The 14,279-nt window shown below is 45.4% G+C and overlaps 1 protein-coding gene across 7 annotated transcripts in view; it reads right to left on the reverse strand.

Moving 5' to 3' along the window:
- The window catches only part of TBC1D1 (TBC1 domain family member 1), a 217,791-nt gene that overhangs the window by 58,288 nt on the left and 145,224 nt on the right, over nucleotides 1-14,279 (reverse strand). For all 7 annotated transcript variants that reach the window (XM_036852789.1, XM_036852790.1, XM_036852788.1 and 4 more), the window contains one exon: nucleotides 13,143-13,282. In XM_036852789.1, coding sequence (XP_036708684.1) covers nucleotides 13,143-13,282 — 140 coding nt within the window. The remainder of the gene's footprint in view (nucleotides 1-13,142; nucleotides 13,283-14,279) is intronic.

Raw genomic sequence — 14,279 nt, forward strand, 5'->3', positions numbered from 1 at the left:
CTGCCTTTGGTTGGTTAGCAATAGAATTAATGAGAACACACTGACGTGTGGTGGCCGGAGGCTATGCCCTTTCTTCCCAGCACTGGCCCTGCTCCTCTCCTCCTCACAGCCCAGATAATATCTTGGGTGGGTCCCCAATGCCATGCTGGTACCACGCTTCTCCCATCCCTCCCTGGATGAGCTACCATGACTTGGGCCAATCAGCTCCCAAAAACCTGGCAGTCAGGTACAGGTAACTGGATGCCTCTGGAGCTAAAAGATCATACGGACTCGGGGGCTGGCAGACCGTATACAATGATGAGCAAGCTGGGAAGGCTGGTGTGTAGGATGAAGAGGAGACCGGGAAAAAAAAGGAAAAAAGAAAAATTACATGATACAAAAGAGAGGGAGCCAGAGAGACTTCCTGGGTTCCTGGCAACGTCCTAGTTCCTGACTCTTGCTCTTATCTTGAATTTTACGAGCCTCCTTCTGATTAAGCTTGCTTGAGTCATATTCTGATTCCTGCAACTAAGTGATCGTTGACTGACTAAGGCAGGCTTACGCTCATCTGTCTCCGGAGCGTCCTCTGAGCACTGCCTCCATGCGGTGGGCATCTGAGGACAGCCAAGAGCAAGAAACAACTTCCTCTCTCAAGAAGCTGGAAACTGGTTGAATAAGCAAGAATGGAACTTAATTTGGGAAAACAAACAGGCTGGTGATACTCGATCAGGTCTGGTTTAATGGAAGGAGAACCACAATTCTAGTTCATTCTACCACTGACTACCTGTTTGACCTTAAGTGGGTCCCTTTCTCTCTCTGAGCTTCAGTTTCTTCATCTGCAAAATAAGGAATGTGGAACAGATAACTTTCAAAGTTCCCAGTTACTTGTAGGATTCCTCGAAAGCAGTGGACTCACCTTGCACATATCCAGTAGCGATCATTTTAGAAGCCGGGTGGGTCACAGAGTACCTTGTCTCTGCCCAAAGTCCACCACTTCGGGTAGGAGGGAACACAGCACAAGCGCCACCTGCAATGTGCTGTGCTTGTGATCCTGAGTCGAGTCAGGACGAAGGGGGACCTCAGAGAGTCCACCACCCAGAGCAGCGTGTCCAGGAGAACATGAATGAGGGGAACGGCCCAGAGCTGTGCTCTTGAGCACCCGAAATGAGTCCAGGGCGTGGAACTAAATTTTCACATTTGACTTTAAATAGCTCTAGGTAGCTAGTGGCTACCATGTTAGGCGGTACAGATCTGAAGGTCAGGACAAAGAACCGCAAGACAAAGCAGCAGGGGTCCAACAGGGACAAACGAAAACCCTAAGGAACGTGGGGAATGGAGAGGCTGACCACGCCCGAGAGAAAGGAGGAAGAAATGGCAACAGGGAAGTGGGCTGAAAGATAAGGAGTCTGTCAGTGTTAGAGTGTGCTGGGCTGGGTGTAGAGGGGAGGAGCTTTCTGGGCACAGGGAAGCAGCACAGCACACGATGGGGCGGAGAGACACTCTGCCGGGGCAGGGCTGCAGCCCCTGGGCCCCGCCCCACGTCCACTCTCCCCTTCATCCCCACGGCCGGGCGCCCCTCGTACAAGGTGGCCGTGTGCTCAGCCAAGAAACAGTGTCGCCCAGCCTCCCTACAGCCATGAGTGACCCGGTGACAGAGTTCCGGATGATGAGACACAAGTAATGCTCGTCTAGGGACTTCTTGCAACAGTTCGCTCTCTTGGTGTAGAGGGGTCACGCCCCCGCCCCGCTCCTTGTTGCCTCCTCCGTCATTCTGCTCAGAGCTGTAGGGGAAGCTGAAGGTGAAGCAGCCATGCTGTGACCAGGAAGCATCCAAGAGGATGAAACAGGAAAGTAAAAAGGACCCCAGCTCACTGGGAACATCACGGGGCCAGGGAATGACCTTGCCTTATCATCATCCAGACTTCTTGTTATGTGAGAAAAGCTAATCCCTCTCCGGTTACACCAGTGTGGCAGGATTTCCAGTACGTTCAGTCAGACACAATCTCTAAATGATGTCAAAAATCTGGTACCTGGAAGTGAGGGGCTGAAAAAGGTGGAAGGGGCCGCACAGAGGAAATTAAGCAAATGAATGGAAACCCGGTGACTCTGCCCTGCGCTGGCGGAACATCTGGCCTAACGGCATGTAGCCTGCTGTACGCGGGGACATACACCAGGTGTGACTGAGACAGGAGCGTTAAGGACAATGGAAGAACACTTCCAGGACGTGGCGCACAGATTTCTCTCAGGCAGAATGATGAACTCAAACCACACTAGCCATTTCGCAGAGATAGAAGAAATACCCCTTTGTTAAGGCAGGTATCCCCGCCTATGGCCTCTAATCTAAGCCCCACAATCTAATGAGCCTTGCAGGGCAGAAAAAGCCCACTGTTTCTATATCCCGCCCCCAACACAAGGCTTGGCAGGAGACAAGGCTGGTGCTAACAGGAAAAAAGAAAAACCTCGCCTTGGCAACTGGGGAAGATGCTGCCGCAAAAGACAATTCCAAACACCAAACCGCAGAGGTAAGGCTGTAACCTCTCATCGCCAGAGCTGTCCTTAATCAAAAGTTCTCAAGCGGGGCTGCCCTGGTGGTGCAGTGATTGAGAATCCGCCTGCCAATGCAGTGGACACGGGTTTGATCCCTGGTCGGGGAAGATCCCACATGCTGCGGAGCAACTAAGCCCGTGCGCCACAACTACTGAGCCCACATGCCACAACTACTGAAGCCCACGTGCCTAGAGCCCGTGCTCCGCAACGAGAAGCCACCGCAGTGAGAAGCCCGCACACCGCAACGAAGAGTAGCCCCGCTCACCACAACCAGAGAAAGCCCTCTCACAGCAACAAAGACCCAACACAGCCAAAAATAAATTTTAAAAATTAAATAAATTTATTAAAAAAAAAAAAAAGTTCTCAAGCTAACACACCTGGAGAGGGAGAGGAAATGAAGCACAATACTTAAACTTACTGTGGAAAACCCATTATTCTCTCAGGTATAAAATGCATACTTGGGACTACAAGTTATTTTCAGAATTGTATAAGACCATAATCACATTATTCCTACTTTGGTAAATGATGTTTAAAATCTTGTTAGTACTTATTCTGCAAATATTTTCATTTATATGAAAATGATAAAATGCATTTACTTGGAAAAACATCCATTCAGAAAGCAGTTTAATGTGTCCCTTTGCTTTATCTACGGATTTTACAAAACCACGAGGGCACTGAGCGTGCCAGCAGCTGTAATTCTGGGGCCGCTTGCTCACATCCGATGCAACGCCCGGCCTTGCCCCTCCAGGAGGCACAGTACATTTTTCATTTAAATGAATGAATTTAATAGAAGCCATCCAACTAGGAAGATTCTAATTCTGTTTTTAAAAAATTAGAATTACCAGTAAATAATGTCCCAAACATGTGCTATATTAGCAGGAGTTAACATTCAATTCTAGAACACTTCCAACATAAGAATTGTTTTTTCACTCTAACGCAGCTTATCACCACACAAACACTAACTTCAGTGAGTAAACCAGTCAAAACTCCTGATAATTTATTCCTAAAACTGTCAACAGCTCATTACTGTGATTAAGATGCTGGATCTACAGCAGAACTGACCCGATTGGAAAAGTAACTGGGTGAACAAAGCGCCATGGGATAACTGTGAATAACTATGGGCACGTTATTCAATATTTCTAGCCTCCTCTCCAAAATAACGGGCACAGTACCAACTGCATGGAGTTGACGTGAGGATTATCAGCTAACTGTGTGAAAGTGCAAACACTAAACGCTCAATACATGATAAGGATAACGACAATGGCTATTATTAATGTTCAGTTAGTTTTACTGCAAAGAAGATAGAATTTGTTGGCTGTTTCATAATCTGCCATAAAATACATTTCTAATTTTCAATCTTTTTTTTTTTTTTTTTTTTTTTTTACTAACAACCACTCAGGGCTTTTTTGGCTGGAGTTTAAATCAGAATAGGACGTACCCTTCCTTGCCCATCAGCTTAAGAAATTCAGAGGACCTCAAAGTGTGGTCCCCAAATCTGCAATGTCAGCATCACCCGGGAACTGGTAAGCACTGCACATTCTCAGGCTCCACCAAGAATTCAGAATCGGAAACTTTAGGGATGAGGAACAGCAATCTGTGTTTCCACAAATTCTCCAAGGGATTCTGGGCACACAGTTTTGAGAACAGCTGAAAGAAATGTAGCCCTGGGCCAGTGTCACTAACCTGCGGTCCTGGGACTATCTCCCCTGCCTCCCAGAATGGGAGAGCTGTGGAAGCCCTGACGGAGGTTCCCCACCCCTCGCCTTCCCAGGAGCTTCTGGGGGAAACACCAAAATCCCCAGCACTCGCCCTCTCAGCCTAGAGGGGAAGAAAGGCAAACACGGCCAGCAGCAGGGAGGCTCACCCACCCCCACTGGCCTAACCATCCCCATGGTCAGAATCATGGGTGGCAACTCAAAGCCCCCCAGAGAACGAGGTTCCACACTCACCCTTAAAACCCTTTCTTAGCACATGACCACACAAAACCGTGTAAATGAAAGTTCGCAGCAGCACTATTCCTAAATGGCCAAGAGGTGGAAACAACCCAAATGTCCATCGACTGGTAAATGACTATATTTGAGGTCTATCCATACACTGGAGTTTTGATTGACCATAAAAAGGAATGAAGCACTGATACGCGCTACAACACGATGAACCTTGAAAACATCAGGCGAAGCGAAAGCAGCCCCACTCATGGAACCACATATCGCATGATTCCGTTTATATAAAATGTCCAGAATAGGCAAATCTATAGAGACAGAAAGATGATTAGTGGTTGTCTAGGGTTTGGGGGGAGGGGGGGTTGGTTTTGGGAAGTGACAGCTATGGGTTTCTTTCTGGGGGACAAAAATATTTTAAAATTAGATTGTGGTTATGGTTCCATAACCGTGTAAATACAGAAAAGTACACTGTATACTTTAAACGGGTGAATTGTATAATACGTGAATTTTAGCTCAATAAGGCTGTTTTTTAAAACAAAACACGAGCTTCCTGCCAAGGACTCCTCCTTTGAGTTAATCTACACTCCCCTGGCAGTGCTGTCCAGGCTGTAGGGTACCATCATTCTCAGGGCCATGTAAGTGAAGGGTCCATACTTGCAGGGCCCTAAAAGTTGAGTGCCTCCTTAAATTTTGCACTCAGGGTGCCTGCTTGCCTCACCCTAGTCTTGCTCCGATTTTGAGACTGCTTCAAGCTCAGATATGTCTACAGATTCTATCCCCCGAGAATAGTTTCAAACTACCTCCCATTCATTTCCTTGCTTTACAAACTTCAGTGGCTTGCCCCAGTCTCTACAGATTACAGCTCAAGGGTGACAAATCTAGATCTTCGACTTTGCACTCTAATCCTGCAGGCGCACAGGCTATGGAGTTAGATGAGCCCTAAGGAGGAATTCCCTGCCAGCCAGGGTGCGGTAAGCAGGATTCACACCCAGGCCTTTGGGCTCCAGAACCTCCAGTGCCCAAGCTCTCGGCCCCTGCAGCCTTCCTACCAACAGCAGAGGTTAAAATTTCGTCTCTGTATCACCATCAACCCTTGACCCCAGCCACTGCACAAAGCATGAGGACTGACTGTTTAAATGCCAATGGTTAATTAGGAAAGGCTCAATCAACGCTAACTTACAACTGTTATCAGGCACACAAACAGCAAACTGAGGTACAATCTTGCCATTCACTGTGGCTTCCCCATCAGTAATGACGTGCCAAGAAGCACAATAAAGGAGAAAAATCTAGTAGCTTCAAACTACTGAAATCCATGAACAATCAATCCCTGGCTTGCAATACTTTATCTTGAACCTGGTCTTTCTTGGCCACAGAAAAGCAAAGTTATATGGAAAGTAAGTTAAGAACAATCTTAAAAAGTCATGTATCTGGCAATCAGAGACCATTTTTTTCTTCCTTATTTTGCCCACTCCCTAAAACCTTGTAGAAAAAGAAAAGAAAAACATCCTGATTTCAGAAGGTAGCTCTCCCCATTCAATGAAGTTGCAAATGAGCGAGGAAGGTACACACTATAACCAAAAGAAGACCAAAACCAAAAACAAGGGAAAAAAAGAAAGCACACTTCTCTGGGATTGGAAAAAGAAAGGAGGGCGATCAAGACACAGGGAGCAACATTGCCACCAAGTGGTGACAGTGCCTCAAGTCACCCTCTGACATCTAACTAAACCAGCGGTTTCACTCAGGGTCACAATCAGAATGCTTTGGGTGGGTTTAAAAAGAAAGAAGAGTTCAAGCGCAGGCCCAACCCCACCCTCCTGACACAGTGAGAGCAGAGGGCTAGGTGCAGCCCATATTATAAGTCTCCCCACGTGACTGATACACAGTGAACGCTGAGAACCATGGATCAAAACAAAGGGTCATACAGACGTCACTGTGATGCTTACAGGTTCCAGTAAAGTCCTACTTGCAGTTATTCTGCTTATACCATCCATTAAAATTTCCCAATGGTATATAAAGTTTTGAAAATTTGGCCATGAACAATACAAATAAATCATAGTCACACAGCAGTTGCTACATTTTTCACAATAATATAAAATAGTCATTATAAAGATTCAGGTTATATTCCTTGGTTTTGCCATTATTATTTACATCTAATATCTAATCCAATCGACTTAACTGTATCATAAATTAGGCATATTGACACAGCTATACTCAACACAAAAACCCTTTGAACGTTAGTTTCAGTGGACTATTTACTTATACAATGGGTTTCAAATCAATAAATCTTATCTATATTAGATGGGTTTTCTTTTTTTAAACAAGACATGTAAAGCCTGAATGCTTCTATTGTTGGCGAAATCGGTAAATGCACAATGTAATCTGAAATGCTTAAATGAAAGGCATTAGACCAAGACTAAAACTGTTCCTTGGCACAGAGGTAAGTAAAAGAATTTTCCCCCATTCCACGGTTGGGAGTTACCTAAAAAATTATTTCTTAACAACAAAGAATTATTTTTTGTATGAAACACTACGAGGAAAAACTGTGGAGTATTTCTACTACCAAACATCTAAGTCAGAAGTTGATTTTCAGCATTTTTTGCAGGCCTGACAATTAGGTCTGAGCCCACAGCTAAGAAAACAAACACCTGCACACTCTCTGTGCCCTGCTGCCACCCAGGAGACAAAGCTTCCCTAAAAAACAAAGCGGCAGGAACGAGGCAGAGGCCAGATGTTTGGTTTCACTTGGCACGTTGTCAGATTCTTCTTTATCCCTATTGCCATGTGTTTTGTATCACTGCATTTTCCCCACCAGACCAACTCTTTGCTTCTCCAGGGAGCACAAATCCTCTCAAAAAATGTCACTGATGACCCAGATTTATCTGAGGTCCGACATACATGGGTGACGCCTTAGGTTATCTACAACAGCAGAGAGACACACAGGAGTCCTAAACCTAGGACCAGATGGTCTGGGCTGGATGGACCCTGGTCACTCGTTCCAAGCCCTTGCCACTCACAGTGGGCCAGTATCGTCAGCATCGCTGGGGAGCCCGTCAGAAACGGAGACCATCTGGACCCACCCAGACCCACAGCACCAGAATCTGCCTTTACCGAGATCGCCAGAGGAGTCTGAGCACAGGGCAGTCTGTGAAGTGCTGCTCCAGATCAGGACCCGGAGAAAGCCCTTTAATCCTCAGGTGTGTTCACCCTCCATCTGAGGGATGAGCGTACCTCTACCGCCTTTACCTTCACAGCAGGCCTGTGGTGGCGATCCACGGCGGGAAGGCTTGAGAACGACCAAGGGCGGTTATCAGGAGCAATAACATCTGCCCGCAGCCCGCTCTACAAGCGCAGTCTCCAACACACCCGACCTTCAGGGCTCTGCCCTGGGACAAATTTAACTGAACCCCCGTAACACCACCCTCTGTCGAGTTTATAGTTTACCAAGTACGTACCTTTCACACAGTCAGTCTCTCACAAACCTTTCACCCAAAGAACCGGTAACACAAAGGAGAGAGGATGCCTTTCCCTGGGGTTTCTGGGGCACCAGTCCTAAGTGGCCACAAACTTAAAGCATCACTGAAGACTCTGCTTTAAATTTAAACCACCATGCAACTCTTAGTATTCTACTTTACGATCTACTTATGTTTGTTTTATCACAAAAATAAACTTGCCTTGCCAAGTCTCCAAGCAAGTGGCTGCCCTATTTATCACAGAGTTTCCCAGCGATGCGGTGATGCCGTGCACCTGACCTACCAGTGGAGAAGCAGACACCCCCCTTTCTCCAGGGGTCACAGTGGAAACCACCCTGCTGGACTCTGGTAACCTAACTTCAAGTGGGAATCCCCAGAAGGGACCAACTGGTCTCTGTTGAGTTAAAACAAACAAACAAACAAACAAAACAGCCTGGGATTTGGGAATGTTCGCGCTTGTTCTACTAAACGTTTATAAGTAAATTTCTAAACGGAAATTAACTGCCTACCAGTTAGGTCTCCAAAACATGAAATTCAGATTCTTACAGCTCAATTATTTCACAGGAATTGTGCACAGAGAAAGCCACACACCCCTGAGGAAGGGACAAGCTGACTTGGAGACAGTATCTGTGCAGTCTCATCTCTCCATTTCTGTCCACACTGCCTGGCTTTGGACTTTCCTCTCTTTCACACTCTATTTAATTGGAGTCACACTCCCTACTCACTAACACGTTTCTCTCTAGAATTTAGCCCATCTATGAAAACCAGAACCCCCAAATTACAGAAAATTCTATTTCTCCTTCCCTTGTATCCTTACAGCTCTGCAAACACCATGGTTTTTAAATTTCTAGTTTCCTTTATTAGTTTTTTCCAAAGAGGATGAAATGGATGGGACAGTACAAATATCCCTGTCTCACTTTTTTACCTTGAAGAAAGGTTAGACCTGTTTCACTGAAGTTTGCAGTGCCAGGATACAAATGCAAAATAGTCACAAAGAGCCACTCCGAGTACCTGGAACATTTTAAAAGTTCCTTAAACTTTTAAAGGAACTGCTGAAGTGTTCCTTACAAGCAGACTTTTAAGTCCCTCATGCCACCGGCTGCAGACACCTGGGCCGCCCATGGGTCCCACCCCTGAGGCAGAGCCGCACAGAGGCCTAGAGGCGCCTCTAGCAGCACACTCTGCCTGGGACAGCCCGGCTGACGAAGGGACCTCTGGGACCCTCAGCTGCCTGAGGATCTGGAGGTCTCACAGCTGGAGGGGAACATGCAGAAAGCATGTTGGTCCAAGTGCCCCCAGACCACAGTGGAAGGTGCTGCTCTCTGCGCCCTAAGGATGGGAAGCAAACAGCGGCAGAGAATGAAGATGTCTGATTTGGGAGAAGAAAATTTAGACAGATGTTAAGGAATCAACCTCCCTCCCAGCACACTCCAGTCCCAGTGCTAACATGCAGGGAGGGGTACGATTAACTGAAGGCAAGTCCGTAGGTTAAAATGCTCTGAAACGTGTTGCTGCCTGGCTGGCAAGGGGACACAGGAATAGACTGAGAAAAAATGCCCGACACAGGGAGACTCCAGAGGAGGAGGGAGCAGGCCCGCAGGGCCTATGTGCAGTTCAGCAGGAACTGCGGGGCACAGACCCACGAGCTCTGGTCCTGCCGACCAGCTCTGTGGTTTGGGGAAAATGACTTCAGCCACTCCAAGCCTATGCTCCCTCATCTGTGAAACTGGTGTAACAAAAATGCCGACCTTCATAAGGTTGACTGGGGATTAAAGGAAATAACTCATGTAAAGCACTTGGCAAAAATAAGGGCATGGTAAGTTATTATTATTATACCAATTCAGAGTTGTAAATGCTTTTATTTTCTCTTACCTCTCTCTTTCATACACAGAGTACCTACCACATAATTTAAAAATTCAGGCAGCATTTCTTAAGTAAGAGCAGAAAGGACATAAGCAGGAAGAAGAGGAAGGAGGAGGGAGTTGAGAAATCACTAAGGACCAAATATTAAGCTTGTAAGAATCGGAGCAATTTACTTGCCTTCCCTTAAAAGTCATATAGCTTGTGGACTGCAGGAACCTGGTGATAGAGATAATGAATAAGTAAGTAACTAGAGTATGTTTCAAAGAGATAAATGCTATGGGAAAAATCAGGGTAAGATTAGGAATGTCTGATGGGGTGGGGTGCCACTTGAAATAGAGTGGCCAGTGCAGCTTCAGTGAAAAGGTGATTTTCAGCAATAATCTGAAGCAGGTGAGGGACTCAGTCATGGTTATACCAGTGGAAGAGCATTCCAGGCATGGCCATGGAATGGCATGGCCAGGGCTCACACTGGCCGCCAGAGAATCAAAACCCTGGCCGATCAGCACAGCAGCTCCTCCGGGGCCCCAGCGGCAGGATGGCGCGGGCCAGCGGCTCCACAGCAAGCCCCTGCAGAGGGGCCGAGGCCAGAGAAGCTTCCAGCGGGAGCACCAGAAGGACTTCCACACGGGGAAGGTGACTTTATACCAGAAACATGTGCACCACTGATAAGTCTTTCTAATCTTATGAATTCTTCAATTCTTAAATAAAATGTCAATAAAAACATCACGCTCCCCTATCTCAATCAGTGTGGCAAGAGGCATAATTAATCCTATATCATAGGTGAGAAATTAGACAGCTGGTTCCAGATCACGGCTCCTAAGGGGAAAAGCTGGGATTTGGATGCAGGCACTCCGCTCCTGCTTTCAGAGGAGGTTTCCCTGAACGAGCTCTAAATTCTTTCCCAAAGCTCATCTTCATGACCACCTCAGACCACGATGAAGAGGTCAGCTCTCTGCTTTCCTGCAAACAAGTAGGTGATCCTGGGGGGCCTGTTAGGCAGACATTGGGGTGCTATTTTTAGTACCATTTCCAGCAGGGGAGATGGACACACCAAGTCCTGGGTTCCCAGTTTCCTGGAGACCATGCCGCCCGGCCTGCAGGGTACTGGACGGATCTGCTCAGTGCTCTGACCTCTGGGGCAATAACAACTTATCCCATCTCATTCCCTGCAAACTTCTGCCCAGCTGGGTCAGAGGGCACAGGATTCACCAAAGAACACGGTCCACTGCAAACATTATCAATAACAATGCAACTTGGAGTTAAATATCCATTTCTTACAATATTCTCAGACTAACCCAATTAAAAAGAGAAGTTTCCTGCTTAACTTTCAAAAAGAGAATTCAGACACAAACTATGGCGTTCTTCCCCATTCCCTTTCTACCTGCTGGGGTGACACAAGATCACATTGTCTCACGCTGCCCACAGCGCCATCTCCTTGCCCATTTTATCTTGGGGTTCTCCAGAGAATCGAGCATTTGCCAGCACTGACTAATCTTCTGACTCAGGTCCCCCAGACGCTGACCAGGAGATACCAGTGCGGGTCCCGTCTGGAAACTCACCGTACTTCCAGGAAGTATGGGAAAAGAGTGGCACCAGGGTGGGGCCTGTAGACACCAGCCATTTCCTCAGAGGCCAGAGCTCCAACCGGGAGCTGTGCATTTTACGAGCCTGCTGTTTTCTACAGCCACTACCGCAGCAACCCCTTTGGCTTAGGATTTTACAAGTTTAAAAAGGAGGGAACTAGGTTACACAATCTGGCTGTTGGATATTAGCAGGCAATCTACAACATGAAAATGAAATCTTTAAAACAAAAGTGTCTAAAATGATACAAATTGAAATAACTCAATTTACTAAAAAAAATTTTTTCATCACACTGAATGAATCAATCCAGCGCTCCTTTACACTGCTCCTGCTAGGGAACATGGGTATAGGAAGCTAAACACACCACTGCTCCAAACGCAGTAACGGCAACAAAAGTGTTACCACTTGACATGTGATATGTCTTTAGGTTTTCAAAGCACTTTCACATTTATCATTTAATGTAATTCCATGAGATGTGAAGAGCCAACACTACTGTAACCATTTTAGAACCAAAGGAACTAAGCACAAATGAAGTTCTATGATTTATATCACAAAGCGAGCTGAGCCCAAACCAGACTCTTGTTTAATTTGGCAGAGGACTCATTATCCGAATCAAATATTAAGAACTCTGGGGGAGAGAGGCGGGGAGGGAGAGAGAAGAAACAACAATGGGGGGAGGGGAGCAGGAAGGGAGGGTTCCTCCAACAGCACCTCCTCCCCCAGACAGCTGCATGGAACCTAGTCTGAACACTCTTGGGTTAGCCTTGGCTGCTTCCTAAGAGACATGAAGAAGTGTGTCTAGGGACAAGAGTGAGTCTCCACTACATGCAGTCTTGCAATCTGAGGAATTCAAGTAATCTTTGGAGGTCTGTTTTGCTGTGCTTTTATAAGGAAAAAATGTTTTCTGATTAAGGAACACTAAGGAAAATAAATATCTACTGTTGAAAGTTTATGACATCACTGGGCAGAGAAAAATCTTAATTTTACTCAGAGGAACTGCATTTAAACTCCTCTTTTACATTATAACTCAACATACAAAGGCCTAAAGATAAACTTTAGCACATCCTCTACAGGCATATCTTGTTTTATTGTGCTTATTAGCTTTATTGTACTTCACAGACACTGCATTTTTTAGAAACTGAATGTCTGTGGCAACACTGAATTGTCAGATGATGGTTAGCATTTTTTAGCAATCAAGGTTTTTTTAGGTAAGGTATGTATGTCTCTTTTAGACATAATGCTATTGCACACTTAAAAGACTACATTATAGTGTCTATACTATAGTGTAAACATAACTTTTATGTGCACTGGGAAATCACAAAATTTGTGTGATTCACCTTATTGCAATACTCTTCTTATTGTGCTGGTCTGGAAGCCTAACCCATAATATCTCTGAGGTCTGCCTGTGTTTCTTTAGGCGGCACAAGAAGGATGAGAGAGAGTCCTCCTGTGACACCAGACTGAGTGACAGCAACTGACAAGGCACAGATCATCACAGGTGTGACCAGTGGGATAGAGGTAGCTCTAAAACCACACCATGCTGAGGTAGGGTGGAAACCGACACTTCAGTTGCAGAGAGGGAAGACAGATCCGCTGGAAACAGTGATAGGCGTTGCCATTTGAGCTTCTCAACCAGGGAACTTTAAAATCCGGGGATGATTTTGACTTGAAATCTCACTTCCCCTCTTCTTCCACCAAATGTGCTTTTGCTACAGATGAAACTCAAGCCAGGATCTAGCTTTACGTCGGGGGTGGGCCTTACCTTCGTGTCTGCCGGGAGAATCGCAGGCTTTCTGCGGGGTGGCCACTCGAAGGAAGATCTGCTGCCTCCACGAGTGTCTCCGTGTCTTTACGGGGGTCCCGCTGGCGTCACCAAGATGGCTGGCTTTGGACTCAAAGTCCCTAAAATTACAAGACAATGATTTATGACTGGTGAGGAGATATAAGCAGGTATTTTAGCTTGACTTTTTGTTGTTTTTTAAACAGAGCACTAAATTATAAATTATCTTTGTACCAGCAAACATAACTAGATAATCAGAGGCATCAAATCAAACTCGCAGTGGGGCAACACTCCCACAGGACTGCTTTCTGACAGGGTGCTTTTTATGGAAAGAGTAAGGTTACATGTCCTTAATTTATTTTTATGGTAAAAGATATTAAGAACTACACTCCATGGATCTTGGCTTCCAATTGGGCTTCTCTTGGTGCCACTTCAGAAAAGAGAGATGGCCTAAAGGGGGCGCTGTCACCCGGGCCACAATCTCCCCTAGTCTGTGTGAGGGGAGATTTTCTTAGCATAGGCCTGTGTCTCCAAGGATCATCACAAAAAAAAAAAAAAAAAAAAAAAAAAAGAAAAAAGAAAAACATTACATTACACAGAACCAGAAAGGGCAATAATTATGCAGTCATTTGCTAATGATGACTGTTTTAACATCTGTATGTTTTAAACTGCAAAATAAAGTATAGTTTTCAATATACATAAACACAATCACTAATTTCCTTTCTATTCACAGGACAACTTGGGGAACCCCTTGTAACTTACACCTGAATGTATACCAACAACTGAACAATCATCTGAACTTAGAGATCAAACATCCTGACTGATTTACTGGCAGCCATATATGCTCATTATCCAGAAACACTTCTATCACTTAGAGACAACGGTTAAGACTTTCTTTAATTTGCTGAAAATAACAATATATTAATAAACTAATCCTAGTCAAAACTGGATAACAGGTTGACTCCACATTTTTTTTTTATTTTTTTTTTCACATTTTTTTAAATCACATCATCAGTAAGAAAAAATTATAAGAAAGAAGATACAATAGATCTAGCAAAAATGATTTTTTAAATGGCAAAAGTACAGACGAAAAATCCCTATATGTCTAACAATCAACAC

The sequence above is a fragment of the Balaenoptera musculus genome, chromosome 5 (assembly GCF_009873245.2).
Source record: "Balaenoptera musculus isolate JJ_BM4_2016_0621 chromosome 5, mBalMus1.pri.v3, whole genome shotgun sequence".
Classification (NCBI taxonomy): domain Eukaryota; kingdom Metazoa; phylum Chordata; class Mammalia; order Artiodactyla; family Balaenopteridae; genus Balaenoptera; species Balaenoptera musculus.